The following is a 20,386-nucleotide window of genomic DNA, read 5'->3' as shown; positions in this document are numbered from 1 at the left end:
GCTTCCCGCAGTTAACAGCTATATGTCCCAGTTTGTGGCATTTGTAACAGCGAATTGGTCTAAAAGATTCGAATTTTCTTTTCTGTTCTTTTTGTGCGGTTTCCTCGTTAAGTTTCTCCTCGCTCTTTTCTGCGGGCTTTTCCGCCATGTCTACAGGCTCCGATCGTCTAGTCTGCGCACCCCTTTTGAACGGAAATGGTTTCCGCGGTCCATTTCGACCGTCCAAGTTTCCTTCCTCGGCGTTCAAATTTCTACGGGTTGCGTACTCTTCGGCTAATTCGGCCGCCCTTTCCACAGTGTTTACATTCCCTCTGTCTTGCACCCACAGTTTCACAGCTTGGGGGATGGTTTTGTAAAACTGCTATAGACACATGCATTCAATGATCATGTCTCTGTTGTCGTACGCTTCCGCGCTTTTAAGCCACTCGACTAGGTTGGCTTTTAAGCTATATGCAAACTCCGGATATCCCTCGCTATCTTTCTTGCCTGTGCTCCTAAACCTTTGCCGAAAAGCTTCGGCTGAAAGGCGGTATTTCTTCAGGAGACTCGCCTTAACTTTTGCATAATCATATGCATCCTGTGCACTCAATCTGGCGATTACTTCCGCCGCCTCACACGGCAACATAGACAGCAACCGCTGTGACCATGTACTCGGGCCGAAGTTCATCTTTTCGCAAGTCCTTTCAAAATTGCTTAGGAACAAGCCTATGTCGGTCCCGACCTCAAATGGCTTTAATAGCCTGTCCATGCGGTACGATTCTGCCTCACTTGATCGTCCCAGAGCGCCTTCACTTCCTTGAGACAACTCCAAACGTTTGCTTTCAAGTTCAAGTTGCATTTTTCTTAACTCGCGATCTTTATCGCGTTCCTCTCGTTCCCGTTCTTCTCTTTCTCTTTCCCGTTTCTCTCTCTTTTTGAAAAGTTCCAATCCCATTTCAATATCTTCCTCACTGGCCTGATTGGAAATTAGCTCCAATAATTCCGATTTTAGCATTTCCTTGCGCACATCTAGGCCAAGTTCCTCACCCACAATCAACAATTCGTCTCTCAGCAGTGTCCTTAACTCCATGATTGCTGCTTTACTGCCTTGATTCTGCTCTCTAAATCTAGCTAGGAAAACACAACCTAGCTAACACACAACAATCTAGCTTCCCTACAGTTCTAAACAGAACAACCACAAAATGAAGCCTAGAGAGTCAAAGCAAGAACCAAGCACTCACCGCAGTCACAGCACCACGTCGCAAAGTCCATCCCACCGCTGCCACCAGTTGTCAGGATTGGGGGCTCAATCCCATCGCTCGTGGTCCGTTGTCAAGATTGGAGTCCGGCATGAATTCGTAGGTAGCTGGCCCATGCCGTCGTCCAACTTATCCACGCTGAGGACGTTGATGAAGGGAAGAACTGCTTGTCATCGAGAACGAGAAATATGGGTTTATTTACAATATTTATATCAGTCTAACATGACTGCTTCAGAAAAAGAGTGTCCGACCAACATGACTGCTCAAGAGAAGTGTGTCGAGCATCCGCACAAGAGCCGTTTTTAAACACTCGGTCCGCCGGCGATACAAGGTGACGCGAACGTTCGTTTACTCATTGTAAATTCGCCGCCGCCCCGCAGAACAGTTTACGCACACAAAGGCACACACATTCCGATGTCCGGAGCCGACGTCAGAGGGGAGCCGTTCCGGGTACCTCGGAGACATTCTGAGTAGCTCGTTGTCCTGCGTGCCAGCCGGCGCGTGAGAAGCAACAAAAAACGGCTTTCCCGCGGCAGCTCACGCACGCGTAGCAGATCAGGTACGCGCTGGGGAGTTCGGGCACAATAGTTCGTCCGACGAACTCATTCCGTCACAACGGCGATGGGGCTAGAGTGGTGGCGGCGGTTTTCAGCACAAAGCCCGCTTCATCGAACCCATCCTAGCTGAAGCGACGGAGAGTGGGGGATGCGCGTCTTTTTCCCCAGTCGTAATTGGGTGGCAATCCCGCATTGCAGCTCGCCATTCTTAACAGCACCACTTTAGTCAACCGTAACCGTCGAGCCACCGTGGCGTTGGGGAAGCGTGATCACCTTGCACCCCGGAGGCCCGGGTTCGATACCCGTCCAGACCGCAATGTCCAAAATATTATTTTCAGTTCCATTAACTGACTGTTTACAGTAGACTGCCTGACAACTATGACGTGAATCCGAGCATTTTTCGCGTGTTTTTACTCGTCGCGCCGTCGGACATTTTTGGTACCATATTACGGTCACGCCGCCGACGATAACGCCGGATTTTCGCGCAGTGAGGCATATAATGCTTTCGCATAAAAAAAAGAACGTTTAATGAGCGTCTCTGTTTAGCCTTGTGTCCTGAAATTATGCGTCTACAGAAAACTTGACCCACCATTTTTTAGGGTCTTAAAGGCTGCCAACCATGACGCAGGTTGATGCCGTTTGCTGCCGAAAGGTTGTACCTGAAGGAACACTTGGAGCGCAGCGACATTGAGCATGTCCAAGACATGGTGCAGCGTATTTCCGATTCGGCTAGAAACTTCGTCACTTCACTGCATAATGCTAGCCAGGGCAGCGAGACTAGGATGGTGACCAAGATAGAGGCCTTGCGAGTGATACCGTACACCTTTACTACGACGAATGACATCGTCGAACTGGACCGGTAAGTAAAATTTACAATTCTGCCTGCGGTTTCAGTGCCTATTCTGTTCCATTCCCCTCTACCTTTCTGTTTTGATTTACAGAGAGGCAGTGTCGTTAGGCAGAAACATTGTACATACTCGGGCCTTTATTGACGAAAAGTTATTACGCTAGAACTGTTCGTAAGAGCAAATTCTAGGCAATCCTGACGCTGGTCATATCATTAACAAAGGTGAACAGCCAATGATATACCATTGATATACGAACGAACATCTTTGTGAATTCGGTCCTTGGGCCTGTGTTCACAAGAATCTGTTATGCTAAAGTTCTTCGTAAGAGAAAGGTGTAGCGAATTCTGATGCTGGAAATATCAGCGAGGTCGGCCGGCCAATCGCAAAAATAAGTTGGGGACGAAAAGTTTCTTGAATTTTGCTCCTAGGCCCGTATTCTCAAAAAGCTCTTACGTTAAAGTTGTTCGTTAGAGCAAATGCCAGCCAATCCTGATGCTGGACATCGAACTATCAAAGGCGGTCAACCAATGGGAGAGTACTTACAAACGAAAAAGCTTTGTGAATTCGGCGTCTGGTGTAATATAGCGTGTCCTATACTCGCGGACATCTTTCTGTGGCTATAAAGGGAAAGCTACGGAGGCAAAGCGCGCACGAGTGAGTGCGCTTCTGAAAAGAGTCCCGCGTTTTAATCCACGTTAGGTTAGCCTAGGGAAGAGAAAACATAATCACCTTATTAGCAACAGTTAACTAAGACAGAACACACCACCGAATGTAAAAGTTTACTCATTTTGCGGCTTTTCCCTTGCGCGTCAGGCCAAACGCGAAACCGTCCCACGTGAAAGCTTCGTCGATTCAGTTTCTGTTCCGAGCAACCAAAAGCACTGTCAACGCTGACGGACTACCTGGCGCGGTAACACATGTGCAGCAGGCACACGGCCGTAGCTTTCTCTTCATAGCTACAGAAAGTTGTCCGCGAGTATAGCTAACATGGGGGGGGGGGCAAGATATTTGTTTTTAATATGGGTGCGAGATACGAAGCTCGGACCTAACAGAAGACGGGTAGCACAAACGCGGCTTTTTCTGTTATCCTTAATTATAGCCTTTAGTCAGCTCACAATCACTGGGCACTGACTAAAGTCGATGGTTTCTCGTCTCGCGCAGCGTCTAGGTGAGACGCGTGGCGCCAATCACGTTTGCGCAGTGTGGCAAAAGGATAGAAAGTTGGGCGAGTTGGTACGGTAACATGATCTTGGATTGTAGCGGGAAGTGACACGGACACAGACTGTCTGTGTGAAGTGTCATGCGCTCGTCCTGTCTGCTTCTAGTCTGTGTCCGTGTCACTTCGCGCTACAATCCAAGGTCATGCTACCGTAGTGAGGCGTCTGGTGGCTGCCAGGGCGCTGTTCCTTCCACGCAGCAGGAGTTGTTTTGCATGCGTTGACGCGCCATCAAGTTGCACCCACGTGTAGTTAAAGCACCGTCTAAGGAGTTCAAGCATTTTCAAGAGTTCAGCTGGTAAACTAGCGAAACGTGAATATTTTGAATACATGAAGCGAACAGGATGGTTTAATTTGTTTGTAATCAGTTTTTTAACCTAATTTTTTATAACTGACTAAGAATAACAACAAATAAATAACCCCCTTTTCGGAAAACGACTGCCGAAGGCACACAATTGGTCCGGTAATCGTATCTCGCAGCCTAGGACACAATAGATGGATTGCGAACGTAATATTGACTTATGGCCTGCACTTCTTCTTGAATGAAAGTATAGCTTGCTTCGCTGTAATGCAATTCAAACAAGTTTACAGCCGCTGCTTTTCATGTTTCTCTGAAAACTATGCATTTAGTCGGAAATTCGCCGACATCAGCACAGTGAAGCAGCCATAAGCCGTTCCCGCACGCAACAAATTACCATCTTATGTACCAACAGCCTCGAGGACATCCTGGGGCTGTAAATGAAAACAGCGCGCAGCATCAGCTCTCGGGCTTACCCTATGAAGGCACTGTGAGATGCTCACCGGGGCAGTATTTATGCCTGGACACGATAGCCGAGATAACAGCGATAAGAGTATTTATGTGCTTGTACCGGTCAAGAGGTAATGAGCGTCGATCACCGCTATAACACGAAGGAGCAATAAAACCGCGTGTATATATAGTGCATGTTGGAAGGAGTTGGGTGCAGTGCGGTAATAGCATCCCTACCAAAAGGGACAGACAGCACGGCGCTATTAAGCCACCGAAGGCCATCTTCTGTAGAGCCTCGGGGATAGATTTGTTCGGTTCTTTGTTTGTGCATGTATATTCTGTGCGAGAAGCTCCTTCGTAGATATGATCGTTTCTGCCCAGGTTGTACGCGCACGTGCCAGACCAGAAGGATGCCAACTATCTGGATAACTATCTGCACTTGACCCGAATAATCGCCCAGCATATGGTGAGCTTGCTGCTGGACACCGCGGCTAACACGACCAGGTTCTTCGTGCCGCCATTCAGGATGGAAGTGCCAAATATGATCAGCGTGTACAACACAGTTCAGCTAGGCCCGGACACCGTCGCGCCCCCAATCGACAAGTCTTTCTCGCTCAACTACGCCGTCATCGGACACAGCGTCGTAGAGCAGGTAAGTATTCTCAGTGGGCGTCATGCGGGAATCGGTTTGGGCGATTCCACGAACCACGTAGTCAGTAATGGGATGAACAAGAATAACCCATGGATTGCATGAGTCAGCCGTCTCGCAAGCCTGTTAGTGTCGAGGTCCTCGATTAGAGTGGTGTGGTTGAACGCAGTCGTGAAATTGCGCTAAAGAAATCATGCATGGGAAGCAAACTGAAGTTGTATTCGCCGCCGGCCGGGTTTGTCTTTTATGAACAGGAACTTTCTGTTTCGCGAATGGCATTTCTAGGTTCCGCGAGCGACCAAGACGAATGCTACCCCTATCCTCACTTCGGCGGATTTGTACGTTACTGTTTAGATTTAACATCAGCACCGCACGCCATATCTGCACGCCATGTCTGCGCAGAAAGGCGCTTAAATTTTTTTTTTATGTCGATACATACAATGAAAAGGCGGGATTTGAATTACAGCCCTGTGATATGAATTGGCGCTGAATCGCTATACGTTGAATATTGTTTTTAACTTCAATATAATATTTAAACATTGTCTCCGCTGGGCGACGCGATTCTGCTTTTGTAGCGAGATTATATTCACAAGGAGGCATAATTTTTCAAAAAGTTACCACAATTCAGGTAATTAACAAAAATAACTAATCAACTTTAAAATTTCATCCCTTAGAACGTCGTATATGCTGAATAATTGAGAATTGCATTATCCGAGATACATTCCACCTTTCTAAAATCCTTCTAGCATGATAGTGCATGAAGATGTCGGCCACCGAGAAATATACCCATTGACTTCATTTTGGTACCTCGCGTTTTCCGCGTGTAGTCCGCGGCGTGACGTAGATTGGATTCAGGGTAATGTTAGTGCATTGCAGCGAATCGCAGGGGGCCAGAACTGCGAGCGGCTTATCAACCGGCCGGCCAGTGACAGGAAAAATAGAGTGGCCCGCTGGGCCGTCAATCAAATCGAAAATGTGGTATCGAGTGGATACTTTGAACACATTTGCACCAACCAACAAGAAATGTTTTACATAAAGGAATGGCCCTTGGGAAGGATAGGCTTCAATTATCCTCCACAGCTGCAGTCTCTAGAAGCGGTAATTAAAAATTATGTTAGTGATCTCTTGTTAATCAGTTCACAAATAATTGGGGTTTGTCGTGGAAGAAACAACCGCTGGCTAGTATAATCGGAAGGAGAAACTGTGCTATTTTACCGCATGCAATTCATGAAAAATTTCATAAGGTTAAAGAAAAAAAGTGCCCTCTATAACAATGCCTGCAGGAGACACTGCTTCAGCAGGGGACAACTGCGTGAAACCTGCGCTAGCCACCGAAGTCTTAGTTTCATCCGTGTTTTCAGAGCAGCTGATTGCACCGGTTGTGTTCATGTAGCAGCCGTAGAAGCGCGTCGAAATACGATGATCGCAGCTGTACACTAGGGACATACTGATTAACGCAGGTGAGCCAACTGTTCCTGCGTGGTCCGGAGATCTTCAACGAGACAGGCTACTATGACAGGGTCTGGTCTTCCGGTTATATCAATGCGCTGAGGAGGAGGTACCAGTGTCTTCGGCGACTGCACGTAGAGCAAAGGTGGTACAGCGGCAGTATACCGAGGCGCGTCTTGGAGGCCGCGGTCACGGCTGAGATTCTGTTCGATGCTTACAAGGTAAGCAAGGCTTCTCCTTGCTGGCGATGTTAATCACCGCAGGGGCACATAATTGAATATTCAGAGAGGACAGGAACTTCATATTTTGCATTTTCCGTCTTGATATTATTATGGTTTGGCTCATCGCATGTCGGCAAGCAAGAGCAGCGGCGCAAGCGTATTTCCGAGCAAACTGGTGGATAGGGCTGGGCAACGATACTTTGCAACGATACATAAAGCAGGTCAGCGACTTCTCTTGCGCGCGCGCCCGCGCACGCACGCACGCACGCACGCACGCACACATACACACACACACACACACACACACACACACACACACACACACACACACAAGCACACGCACGCACGCACGCACGCACGCACGCACACACGCACACACGTATGCCACAGCCTGGTGATATATCACACCAACCTGTTTCACTTTGTGCTCTATCTCACTTTGCGCTATCTGAAATAAGAGACTATGATTAGCTGCGCTCAGCTTTTCGATGGAAACTTCCAGAAAATATGCTCGCAGATGGTGCGAGAGATCTCGGTATCTTTCGCATTTGGCAATAAATTCGTCTTTGCCTGTCTCCACAGAGGGCGTTGTTAGACCACGGAAACACTTTAGTAACTTTGAAAGAAAAAAAAAAGAGTGACTCGAGGTGGAGAAAATGGGAAAACTTGCTTTAAATATATTGCGAGCGCAACACATGCCTGACTTTCATCTTCATCATCTCTATACATCATCATCCATTGTACATCTTCTTCATTTGTATATATTGCTACGAGGCGCTGCAGTAGCGAACGATGATGAGAGGACTAACGAAGACGACGATCGCCCATAGTCCCGTGCACGGGCTCCATCATGTATGCCTGTCTTCTACCCGTTGTATATATTTTGTGAACATATTTGTCAAGCGTCCTTTCTCCCCGTAACATTTTGGGGGAGAGTGTGGGTTTTTCAAGTCTCAAGACGGATTTACGCAGCGGACGCTCCTTGGCGGCATCTACAATGCCAGCGCAAGGCGGGGACGAGAATGCTTCGAGCAGGTCTCCAACAGTGCATCAACCATCCGCCGCCAACCGCCCCGTTGTCTTCACACAACCACGTGACCCAGGTACCTTTTCCGGCTCTGACAACACCGACGTCGAAGATTGGTTGTACGAACGGGTTAGCACTAGCAACAACTTGGACCCGACTCTAATGCTAGCGAATATCATACTTTACTTGGCGGGCACGGCACAAGTGTGGTTTCGGAGCCACGAACAGGAACTTACGAGCATGGAGGTATGTAAGCAAAAGCTCATCGATCTGTTCGGCAAGCCCATCGGACGCTGTCGTGCTGCGCAGAAAGAACTTGCATGCCGAGCTGTGACTTGCACCGAATCCTATGTGACGTACATCCAGGACGTGCTCGCGCTCTGTCGCAAAGTCGATGACACAATGCCGGAAACGGAAAAGGTTGCGCATATGTTCAAAGATATCGCGGATGACGCATTTACACTTCTGGTTTTTAAGAACTCATCCACAGTGCAAGACGTCATCAATGAATGCCGACGCTTTAAAGAAACAAAAAGTCGCCGCGGTAGTCGGAATTTCACACGTCTTCCGAACACGGTTGCGACGTCTACCTACGAATACCTCCTTCTACCACCCGTTCCACCGTTCCTGCTGCATCCGACGATACTATGCGCATAATCAGCCGCGAGATTGAAGCGGCCTCCCCAGTTCACCTTCAGGTGCGCAACTCCGACGAGTCCCATGCAACCATTTCCCTTATCCAAACCGTTGTGCGTCAAGAACTAGCGAACGCAGGATTACAGACGCTTATCTGTCTTCTTTTTCTCTCCCTTTTCACGAAATGTACTTCGCGCCACAATCAATATACCTAGGAATTCTAAGCACCAACTTGCCCAAGAAGAAGTCTTTTTGGATTACAGATGATTTGCCCAGTCAACGTACCTGATTACTGTCAACCCGCAGCACTTGAGTTATACAGAAGCCCATCCGTTCATCCTCGTTATCAGAATTTTGCAGAATGGCGCACTTCCGATGACAGGCCCATCTGCTTCTGTTGTGGATGCGTTGGACACATTTCCCGCCATTGTCACAGTGCTTGGAACTCGCAGCCTTGGCCGAGCTATCGAAACATCCGACGTCCAGGTGGTAGTTCCCGTGTGCCGGTACACTGACGACGACAGCGCTCCTCCATCATGGCCGGCACGATCAAACCGTTCCCCTTCGCCATCCCGACAGCTGCCCCGCTCAACTCTGCGTCGTCGCTCTCCTTCTCCCTCATACTCCCGCCGCTTATCGGAAAACTGACGGGCGCAGCTCCGAGAGGTGAGCCTGCCGCGACGACCCGACCAGAAATTCCTCTGCTCACACTACCTGGACATCACAACCTCATCAACGTAGACGTGGACGGCATACCTGTCATCGCACTCAGTGACACAGGCACCCACATATCGGTCATGAACTCAAATCTCCGTATTCGTCTGAAGAAAGTTCTTACCCCTGCTCCTATCGCTGTAGTCCGCGTTGCCGATGGTGCGACTCCAGCTGTTGCTGGGTTGTGTACCGCCCGTGCCACTGTTGCCGGGCGCCACACTTCAGTTTTCTTTTATGTCTTGGATCAGGGCCCACATGTAATCATCTTAGGACTTGACTTTCTCTCGGCACATTCGGCTCTTATTGACTGCTCTGCAGAGATTATCCAGTTTGCCTTACGTCATGCCGTTGAGCCTTCTGATCCTGCACCGAGTCGGCTGTGTTCCGCCGATTACATTTGTCTGCGACATCTAGCCATGATGTACATCGACGTCTCTCCTGATCCCCCTGTGGACGACGTCGATTACATAGTGTGGCCCAACGCTACCGTCCCCTTTTCGCAGAATGTCATATTTCCGCACTCGGTCATCACTATAAAGGGCAATGCCGCACGTCTCCTTATTGTGAATTTTGGACTATGCCCTCAAGTGATACCCCAGGGTATCTCTCTCGCAACCCTAGCTCCAGCCTCCGACTATCACGTCTCCGTTTTAACTGAGCCTGCTGCACCGCTTCCTGCTGCTATTGATTCGAACCACACGATGTTAGATAACGTAACGAAGATGATCGCCACTGACCTTCCGGACGAACACATACACGCGCTTCGGGGCCTGCTCACGTCGTACCAGGACATTTTCTATCGCCATGACCGACCACTGGGCCAAACAACAGTTTTCAAGCATCGGATTCACACCGGCGATGCCAAACACATACACCGACGTCCCTATCGTGTCTTCTCCGCTGAGCGCCAAGTTATATAAAAAGAAGTTGACACAACGCTTGCCCGTGATGTCACCGAACCTTCTTCAAGCCCATGGGCATCTCCTGTCGTGCTCGTTAGAAAGAAGGACAACAGCTGGCGCTTCTGTATTGACTATCGAAATCTTAACCAAGGGCGCTATAACGTAAAGCTATTCCAAACTTTTCTATTTCTATTCTGCAATCAGCCCTACGTGATTGGTCGAAAACTTTTTTGGACCACCCCCACTTCGCCTGTCTGTCACGCGACGTCACAAAAACCGCGATAGTTCCCCATCTGATATGGCGTGTACACACTGATTATGCCTGATTTGACCGAACAAAAGAAAAATTGTTATTTCTGATTCGACGCCTTTTCAACATTAGCCCTCGGCTATTGGTCAAGAGTTTTCGGGCTGCACCCACTTCATCTGCCTGTCACGCGACGTCACAAAACCGCGGAAACTCACCGCGTCAAAGTGACGTGTACGCATTAAAGATGCAGTAAAATGCCGAACAAAACTGAATATTCTTCTGAATACCCTCAGGCTGCCCCGTTCTGAAAGGAATAAAAGATGGCTGCCGCCAATCACTCAGGCACTGGCTACTCGCACCTGCCGGAGAGCATGGGCTTATTTGCGTATAATAAAGCTTTCTGCGTGGTCGTGTAACGTTTTTGAACACTTTCGGCACGTTTATGACCTCGTTCTACCAACGCTTCTTTGTTGAGGATCCGTTGTAGTGTCATTCTTAAACTTCCATTGCATGCCGCCGCGATTTTCGACTGGCCACCGCAAGCTAGGTGAAGGAAAGCGGACCAATCGCAGACGCCAGCACCACCCTCTTCATCCGCTTATCGATTTTCAGTGCAGTGGCTCGGCCCCATCGACTGCCTCTCCACTTGAGTGTGCCGCTCGCCTCTTGTCAGCCAATAAGATACAAGCCGCTCAATGTAGGCAATGTTATTCGTTTTTCAAGCAAACAAAAGTGACCTCCTATAAACGAGAAGAGTGTTTGATTGGTGTGTTCAGACAACCCTGTGGGTTGTCTGAACACACCCGCCCGTTGTTTGCGTCGGGTTGTCTGAACACACCCGCCCGATGCTTGCGTCGGTGGTTACGCAAATTCGACGTCAGAAGATTGGAATAAAAACATATTGGAATAGTTTTACGTTATAGGGCCCCAAGTAGCAAAAGAAGACGTGTACCCCTTACCTCGGATAGATGACGCACTTGACTGTCTCAGTGGTTCCAAGCATTTTTCTTCAATAGACCTTCGTTCCGGGTATTGGCAGATGACAGTTTACGACATGGATCGTGAAAGGACGGCGTTTATTACACCTGATGGTGATCAGTTTAAGGTGATGCAATTCGGGCTATGCAGTGCTCCCGCCACATTCGAACGAATGATCGATGGACGCCGTCCGGCTTAAAAGTGGTCAATCTGCTTGTGCTACCTCGATGATGTCATTGTCTTTTCACTGACATTTGACACCCGCCTCGAGCGTCTCTCGACAGTTCGTTCAGTGTTCGAAAAGGTGAGACTTCAGCTCAATTCGACGAAATGTCACTTCGGCCGCCGTCAACTTACTGTGCTCGGACACCTCGTCGACTCTTGCAGTGTTCGTCCCGATCCGGAGAAAGTCCGCGCGGTCAAAGATTTCCCTGTGCCCACGTACACAACCGACGTTGGGAGCTTTTTAGGCCTCTGCTCCTACTTCCGCAGATTCGTGCGAACTTTTGCTGACATCTCACGCCCTCTAACGGAACTTCTTAACAAAGACGCGACTTTTGTCTGCGGTCCCGATCAAGCGAGTGCATTCGCTGGGCTGACGACGCTACTCACGCCGCCATCGATTCTCGGCCACTTTGACGTGTCCAGCCCAACGGAGGCTCGCACCGACGCCAGCGGCCACGGTATCGACGCTGTTTTGGCACAGCGACAGCACGGTAACGACCGTGTCATTGCGTACGCTAGCCGTCTTCTGTTAGCAGCCGAACGCAATTACTCGATCACCGAACGTGAATGCCTCGCCCTCGTTTGGGCAGTCGGCAAATTTCGCCCCTACTTCTATGGACGGCCTTTCACGGTTATCACCGATCACCACGCCCTATGCTGGCTTTCATCGTTAAAAGATCCAGCTGGACGTCTCGATCAGTGGGCTTACGGCTCCAAGAGTACTCTTACACAGTGGTCTATAAGACAGGCAGACTCCATGAGGACGCTGATTGCTTGTCACGTCATCCAGTAGGCCCACCAGACCACCCTGAGACCGGCGAGTCAACTTGCGTCCTCGCGCTTACCGCGTTTGGTGACATCGCCGATGAGCAACGACGCGACTCTTACCTGAGAGGCATCATTCTCAGCCTGACGGAACTGCCAACTTCTTCCTCTTAGCATATGTTTGTGCTGCAAGATGGCATATTGTACCGATACAACATGCACCCTGATGGCCCTGAACTACTACTGGTCGTTCCTAAGCATATGCGTGATAGTGCGCTCGGACAGTTGCGCATGATGTCCCAACCACTGGTTAATTGGGAGTCTCAAGGACACCCAGCTGTATGACCGTCTTCGGATTCGTTTCTTTTGGCCCGGTATTTACTCTTCCGTTTGCCGTTACGTCGCCTCCTGTAAATCTTGTCAGCACCGCAAAAAACCAGCAGACCTACCAGCTGGCCGTCTTCAGCCCATTGAAATACAATCTGCGTCATTCTTTCGAGTTGGTCTTGACATTTTCCTCTATCGCTTAGTGGGAACAAGTGGATAGCAGTTGCTGCGGGCTACACCACCCGGTACGCGATCACGCGGGCTCTCCCGGTTGTGCAACCGACGTCGCTGACTTCCTTCTCAACGCAGTGATACTTCACCACGGCGCTCCCCAACAACTCCTTACCGACCGGGGCCGCTACTTTCTCTCACAAGTTGTCCAGGACACATGGCACACCTGCACTACAAAGCACAAGTTTACACGGCGTATCACACCCAGACCAACGGCCTCACAGAGCGGCTCAGTAGAACTATCACAGAAATGCTCGCTATGTACGTCTCCACCGACCACCGTGACTGCGATGCCGCTCTGCTGTTTGTCACATTCGCCTACATTACGTCCCGCCATGATTCTGATGGTTTCTCTCCATTTCTTTATTTGTATGGACGAGACCCTATATTACCGTTTGATACGATCCTCCCAGCCGTTCTCGATACAACGTCAGAATATGCACGAGATGTCATATCTAGAGCTATTGAGGCACGCGAGATTGCACGCCTGCGTCTGACCATTTGCCAATAAAAGCACCGACGCATGTATGACGCTCGTCACCGCGATGCCCACTTTAACCCTGGTTACATCGTGCTTCTTTGGAAACCAGCACGGCGAGTTGGTCTTTGTGAAAAGCTAATTTCGCCCTACTCAGGCCCATACCTTCTCTTGCGTCAAGTGACGGATGTGATCTACGAGTTACACCCTCTAGTACTTCCACACGACGATCCTCCTCTGATATCGTTCACGTAGCTCGACTGATGCGACATCACTCAAACCTACCAAGTGCCGGAACAGTGCCTTCGCCACCGTGGGTCATGCTACGAGGTGGGGCAGTAGCGAACGATGATGAGAGGACTGACGAAGACGATCGCCGACAGTCGCGCGCACGGGCTCCATCGTGTATGCCTGTCTTCTGCCAGTTGTATATATCTTGTAAATATGTTGTCAAGCGTCGTTTCTCCCCCTAACAATATCATCATCAGCCACAAAGCTTCATCTTCGTGTGGAAGCACGAGCTCGGTTGGAATAAAGCGGTTCCTTATAAGTGGTGGATGTGCTTTTCGTTCCCCAACACTTCTCGCACGTCCTCAGTGGAGCTCCGCTCGGGTCGCCGCATTAAACATCACCGGTAATGCTCGCTGCAGCGAATCCAGGCACGTCCGATGCCGCCGCTCCACTGCAGCCTTCGCCATCCTGTTGTGACCATCAACTGCCGTCAGCGCGACTCACAAGTCTTCGCTGGTCTATGAGGGGATGACGGCAAGGAGTGGCTCCAAAACTACGACCTCGTAAGCGACTTCAACAAGTGGGACAGTTTACAGAAGTTGCGAGACGTCACGTTCAACCTGTCCGATGCCGCGAAAACTTGGTTTTGGAACCATGAGCCAGATGTTCCTCACTCAGCGGCGTTCACGCAACAGCTTCGGCAGATTTTCGGTTCTCCCGCTGTTCGCGCTGAGATCGCGAAGAAGCTCGCTGAGCGCATCCAATTCTTTTGGGAATTGTAAGCCTCATGCATTGAGGATGTGCTTGCACTGTGAAAGCATGTCACCACCATCATGTTCCAGAGCGACTGAATACGCCGCATTATTAAAAGCATAAACACCGTCGCCTAACAACGCCCTTGCTAGGAAAAATCCTGCTACCATGCGGGATGTGATCACTACTTGCGAGCGACTTGAGGAACTCCAGTCCCTCCAGCTATACACGGATGCCTCGGACATTCGCCTCCCTTCAGCCACGGACTTGCGCACGCTGATCCGCGACATCGTTCATGAAGAGCTTCACGGGCGTTGCGCTTCCTGCGCTCCGGAAAATACCGTCCCTTCTTCACCGACCGACTTGCGTGACATCATTAAGCAAGAGATCAGGTCTGCTTCGCATCTAATGTGCTCTGACGGATCCTGCAATCGTCAGGTACCAATGTATGCCGACGTTGGGGCGCCTTCTTCAGCCTCTACCGCCCCTTCTGCCTACACCAGAAGACCACGCTCTAGTGGCATCGTTGTAACCGCCAGGGCGTGTACAGCGTTACTACTTTTTTGCTATTACTGTGGTTATCGAGGGCACATCTTCCGGTTTTGTCGAAAGCGTCAAAAGGATGAGGCTATGCTCCTGAGGAACGTACAGGTGTGCGCCCAGCAATGGGCTACCAGCGCACCGCTTTATCACCGGTCACCTTCTCCTTCCTTACCCTACTGATATGCCTACGAATTCTCGTGAATCTTGCCACAGGTCACCTTCTCCACGTTGTCGTTCAGTGTCGCCTCTTTGGCCCGCTTTTCGCGTCACGAACACCCACTCGTAAAGCTCCCCGTTGCAGTCTTAGAAGGGAAAACTGCATCAAATGCATCAGCCTACGATTCCTCCAGAGTGACTGCCGAACTTGTCACTGCTAGTTGTCATGGCTCATCACGGCTTTTGTTCCCACTTTCGTAAAGTGAGAGTGCCTTACTCCGGCCCTTCTATCCGTGAGGCAACCAGCGCTATTATTCGTCCAATCAGGCAGTGTACTGCTCGTACGGAATTCGACACACCACTGTTCTTGCGGTATTTCGTGAGCGTACCCACGAAATAATTTTCAGGTGCGACTTCTGCATCCGCTTCTACCTCTTATCGTCAGCGCATCAAACATCTGGATGCCACCGGCTATCCTTTACCTAACCATGAAGAACGCATTTGCCTCGTCGCCTCCTTCGATTACGTTCTTTGACCATCTAGAGAAGAGATTATAAGTGTCAGCTCCAACAACATCGTGGATGACGACGTACTCATTCTATCCTACGGCCATACCCTATCTCAAGAGTTTCTGATTACCCCGGGCCTTTTTCGCTTCTCTGAGGGGTCTGCGTTGCTTACCGCTTTAAATCAAACTCCCGAATCCGAAATGTTGCCCCGTGGGTCAACTTTCACTTGCGCTGTTGGCACTCATCCCGTTGCAATTGTTGCCCTGTCTACAGATCTACCACAGTCAAGATCGCCGCTAAGCAATGCCTCTTGCACACCATTGTCGGTAACCATAAGCCCTGACGTGACAACTGCCCAGCGTCAAGGTCTTCTAACCCTATTGAACAAACACGCTTCCTTGTTTGACGTCATTTTCGTCCGTCCTCAGTATGACTACTGCCGCTACCCACCGCATACAGACTGACGACTCCCGCATTGTTCACCGGCGCCCATATCGCGTATCTCTTCCAGAGTGCAAAATCATCGAGGAAAACGTATCAGACATGCTTCGACGAAATATCATACGCACTTCCACTAGTCCCTGGTCCTCTCCAGTTGTTGTAGTGCAGAAGACGATTCAGTGGGTTTCTGCGTCGATTAACGTGCGCTGAACAAAATCCCGCTCAATGAGGTTTACCCCTTGCCACGGATCGACGATGCACTAGATATGCTACACGGCGCCGAATATAAATTTTTTCTAGCCATGACCTTAGATGAGGCTACTGACAAGTATCGATGTCCGAATGCGACAAGGAAAAAACATTGCTTGCCACTCCAGATAAGCTCTACAAGTTTAATGTGATGCGTTTTGGACTCTGCAATGCGCCCGCCACCTTCGAACGCATGATCGATAATGTATTGCGTTGTTTGAAATGGAAGAAGTGTCTGTACTATCTAGACGACACTGTAATGTTTTCAACCACGTTCTCGCAACATATGCAACGTCTTGATGAAGTCCTCGCCTGTCTTGGAAACGCTGGCCTACAGCACGAGCAACACAAAAATATGCAGTTTTGGCAGCAAGAACATCAAGATCCTGAGGCACCTAGTCAGCAAAGAAGGTATTCGACTGGATCCTGAGAAGCTTGCCACCGTACTAGAATTTCGCAGTCGCTGCGTCAAAAAGACCTGCGCAGTTTTGTCGGACTTGCTTCTTACTTCCGGCGCGTCGTACGCAACTTCGCTGCGCTTGCGTCCCCGCTCCATCAATGCCTCGCAAGTATCGCACCCTTCGTTTGGTCCGACGCATTTGAACGGGCTTTCTTGGCTTTAAAGCATGCCCTGATGTCGGAGCAAGTTCTGTGGCACTTCAATCCGAGTGCGCCCACCCTCCTTTTCACTGACGCTAGCAGTCATGGTTTCGGTGCCATTCTGCTGCAACATGACAAGACCTTCCGCGAATGAGTAATTGCTTACGCTAGTCGTACTCTAACCGCGGAAGAGAAGAATTATACAATAACCGAGCAGGGGGAGTACCTTGCTGTTGTTTGGGCAGCGCTAAAATTTCGCATACATCTCCACAGTCGCCATTTTACAGTCGTTCCCGATTACAACGCACTGTGCTGGCTTTCATCGGTAAAGAACTTATCGGGTCGGCTTGTCCGCTGGGTGCTTTGCTTACATCAGTACGATTTCGATGTCCCCTACAGGACTGGAAAGACGCATCAGGACGTTGATGCTCTAACTCGCTACCCTCTGCCGAACCACGACGACTCACCATCGACTCTTCGTACTAGCATACATGGAGAGTTCTCATCATCGGCTTTACATATCGTAACGCCCGATTGCTAAGACCCGACAGCCCATCTGTCCTTGTGTCCCACCAAAGTGTCGACCCATACTGCCGAAGTATTCTCAAACGCATGTAAGGTTCATCTTCACCCGTGAACGCCTGACTTCGTCAACAACTTAATCAATTCAAGCTGCACAGTGGGGCTTTACATCGCTTCATTTATCACGTCGATGGCAACAAATGGCTTCCGGTCATGCCACGTGCTCTGCAACGTGAGGTGCTGGAAGCCTTTCACGATCATCTGACGGCCGGCACTCTATCGTGTCACTCCTCGCGTGAGGGAAGTAGGAGGAGCGTCGGACTGCCTAAACTTTTTAACTGCGCTATCTTCGGGATCAGGTCACATTTTAAGCTTCACATACCCACGGCGAGGGCCCACATCTTTAGACTGCATTATCGTCGGAATCAGCCCACGAAAGAGGCTAGAAAAACATACCCGACACAGGGAAAGGCATGAGGTAACTTGCTAAGAAATAATTGCCTTAAAGAAAAGAAAAAAAAAACAAGCCATTTCGCTAGGGTTGAGGATTAGGCGAGTTGGTATTGCTTTCTAAAGCTAGCGCAGCGCCACATAGAAAGGAAGAAACAAGTCGAGCCGGCCACATAAAGGAACAGCGCTCTGTTCCTTTATCTGGCCGGCTTGGCTTGTTTCTTTCTTTCTATGTTGCGCTGTACCAGCTTTAGAAGCCATTTCGGCTACAAGAAGGAGAAACAGTGCATTGTGGCACAGCCACGCAAACATACAGTAGAAAGGCGCCATGCAGTCAAGCAGTAGTGGTGGCGCTTGCATTGTAAGCATTTAGCTGCGAGTCCAGTTATTCGATTTTGGGTTTCGTCGACTGAAACGACCTGCGGTATTGCTTGCGGAGTCGGATCTTCTCAAGCGCAACCGCGTTATTAGTAACCACCAGTTAGAGTAGCGCTGTGAGCACAAGTGATATCGTATTCCGTGTGCCCTAGCTAACGTTAGCTAAAAGCAAAAAAAAAAAAAGACAGAAGCACAGTACGAGATACAATTATAAAACATATGGTGATCATTCGTCACAGGTCAAATGACCGAACACCGTAGGTCTTATAACTGTATCTTGCACCGTGCTTTTTATTTCCTTTTTTTTTTACAGTGGAGCTATTTTAGGCTAGTTTTCAGCGTTTCGTGATGTGCGTATACGCAAATACGATGGCGGCGTCTATAGAGTTAAAAAAGCTTAAGCATAAAGCGAAATCGTATTAGCGCATGTGTGCCAGCTGCGTTTGATGCCAGATGGGTCAAAACCGGTGATGGATGATGGATGTTGGTTTGATGCGTTGCGATCTACGCAAACAACGACAGCACAGCCATTGCGCCCTATGTCTTACCGACGATGGGTGAGATCCTTGCCGTGGAATTGCCAACGCGTGCGCCGTAGACTGGGGACGGAATTGTTGTCGCCACCGTATACGTTAAGATCGGAAGGTCAAAACATCGACACATTGGGTGGATTCTCCCGGTTGACACAAATACCATCGTCATTGTGGGTGACTTTATCGTCAGTGTATCTCTGTAGATGTTTTCCAAGATATTACGTAAGCTGTCTAGCTGTACTCCTTTATTACGTAATACATCTATATCTCGCGCCGACGGAGAGTGGTTCTTGGCGTTTCTCTTGGAAAGGTTCGGCCTTCAATGTTACAGCAAGACCAATGTCTCCACGACGCGCCATCGGTCGTGCGTAGACGTAACGTTCGCTAAGAACATCTGCAGCGTTGTCACAGAGCCCATGGCCGTCTGTCATAGCGACCATAAAGCCATAATTACTGTGGTCACGAGATAAACGTAAATACAAATAATCATAACAGCGTGCATATTTGTATTATATTGTTTTGCTGTATTATTTTTTTTTATATGTAGATATAACTCCGCTTGTCATGCACCTTCCCAGAGTGCAATGGCTCTGAATTTTTTTTCCCTTGCAACAGGTTGGCTAACGTTAGCTGTGGCACCCTATACCATGTGTCCCAGCTAACCTTAGCCAAGGCATTCAAAGAAAATAATTATAAAAAGAAAGCGTGGTGCAAGACACGATTTTAAGACGTGTGGCGTTCGGTTACAAGAGGTCTGACGACCGAACACCGTAGGTCTTAAAATTCTACCTCGCACCATGGTTTTTAAATAATAATTTTCTTTGGACGGATTGGCTAAGGGTAGCTGGGGCATCCTATATATATATATATATATATATATATATATATATATATATATATATATATATATATATATATATATATATATATCTTCTATTTTCGCCGCTGTGTTTAGTGCACACAAGGCTTCGCGCCGTTTTCACGCAGGGTTTCCGCCAGATGCCGCAAAATGCGGCACACTTCCGCCACGAGGCAGAGCAGTTCGGCCTGACACCCGAACAGCTCTTCTTCGTGGGTCTCTGCATAAATTGGTATCAGCGGAGCGTCGAGCAGCGCGGCCTGGCCGACCGCGTGTGCCGCTTCGCGCTGCCTACTCTGCGCGCCTTCGGCGACGCCTTCGGCTGCGCGAAGACGCCGTCGTCCTCCAGCTGGGACGAATGCGGCCACTAGATTCCACGGGTGATGCAATCTTCGGCGTCGCGGGCGTTACCTGTGGCGTGAACAGAGCAGGTCCCTGCTCTATACAGGGTCGGGGGATTACGACCAGGCCAATGACTTACGACGGTTTGGCTTCTGCGGAAAATGACCTTCCGCGGAAGCAGACATAAAGAAAGAAAAGAAGAAAGGAAGAACTACAATTGCAAGAAAGCATTTCCAATATGTTCGCTAGCGCAAATCGTTTTTTTGTTCATGAATTGCCGTTGTTTCGGGTAAAAAGAAAATGTCGTTGAGAAAATGTTGAAATGTCATTGGTCGATGTTGAATAATGCATTGACAACAC

At 49.3% G+C, this 20,386-nt stretch overlaps 1 protein-coding gene across 1 annotated transcript in view; it reads left to right on the top strand.

Annotated features, from left to right (window-relative positions):
* LOC140218902 (neprilysin-1-like) overlaps positions 1-20,055 on the top strand; it is a 32,841-nt gene extending 12,786 nt beyond the window's left edge. The window contains exons 3-6 of the mRNA XM_072288601.1: positions 2,424-2,654; positions 4,990-5,260; positions 6,718-6,927; positions 19,813-20,055. Coding sequence (XP_072144702.1) covers positions 2,424-2,654; positions 4,990-5,260; positions 6,718-6,927; positions 19,813-20,055 — 955 coding nt within the window. The remainder of the gene's footprint in view (positions 1-2,423; positions 2,655-4,989; positions 5,261-6,717; positions 6,928-19,812) is intronic.
* Positions 20,056-20,386: the final 331 nt, after the last annotated feature.

Source organism: Dermacentor andersoni, chromosome 1 (genome assembly GCF_023375885.2).
Source record: "Dermacentor andersoni chromosome 1, qqDerAnde1_hic_scaffold, whole genome shotgun sequence".
Classification (NCBI taxonomy): Eukaryota; Metazoa; Arthropoda; class Arachnida; order Ixodida; family Ixodidae; genus Dermacentor; species Dermacentor andersoni.
The sequence above is the reverse complement of the archived record's forward strand: the minus strand, read 5'-3'. Positions and strand labels throughout refer to the sequence as shown.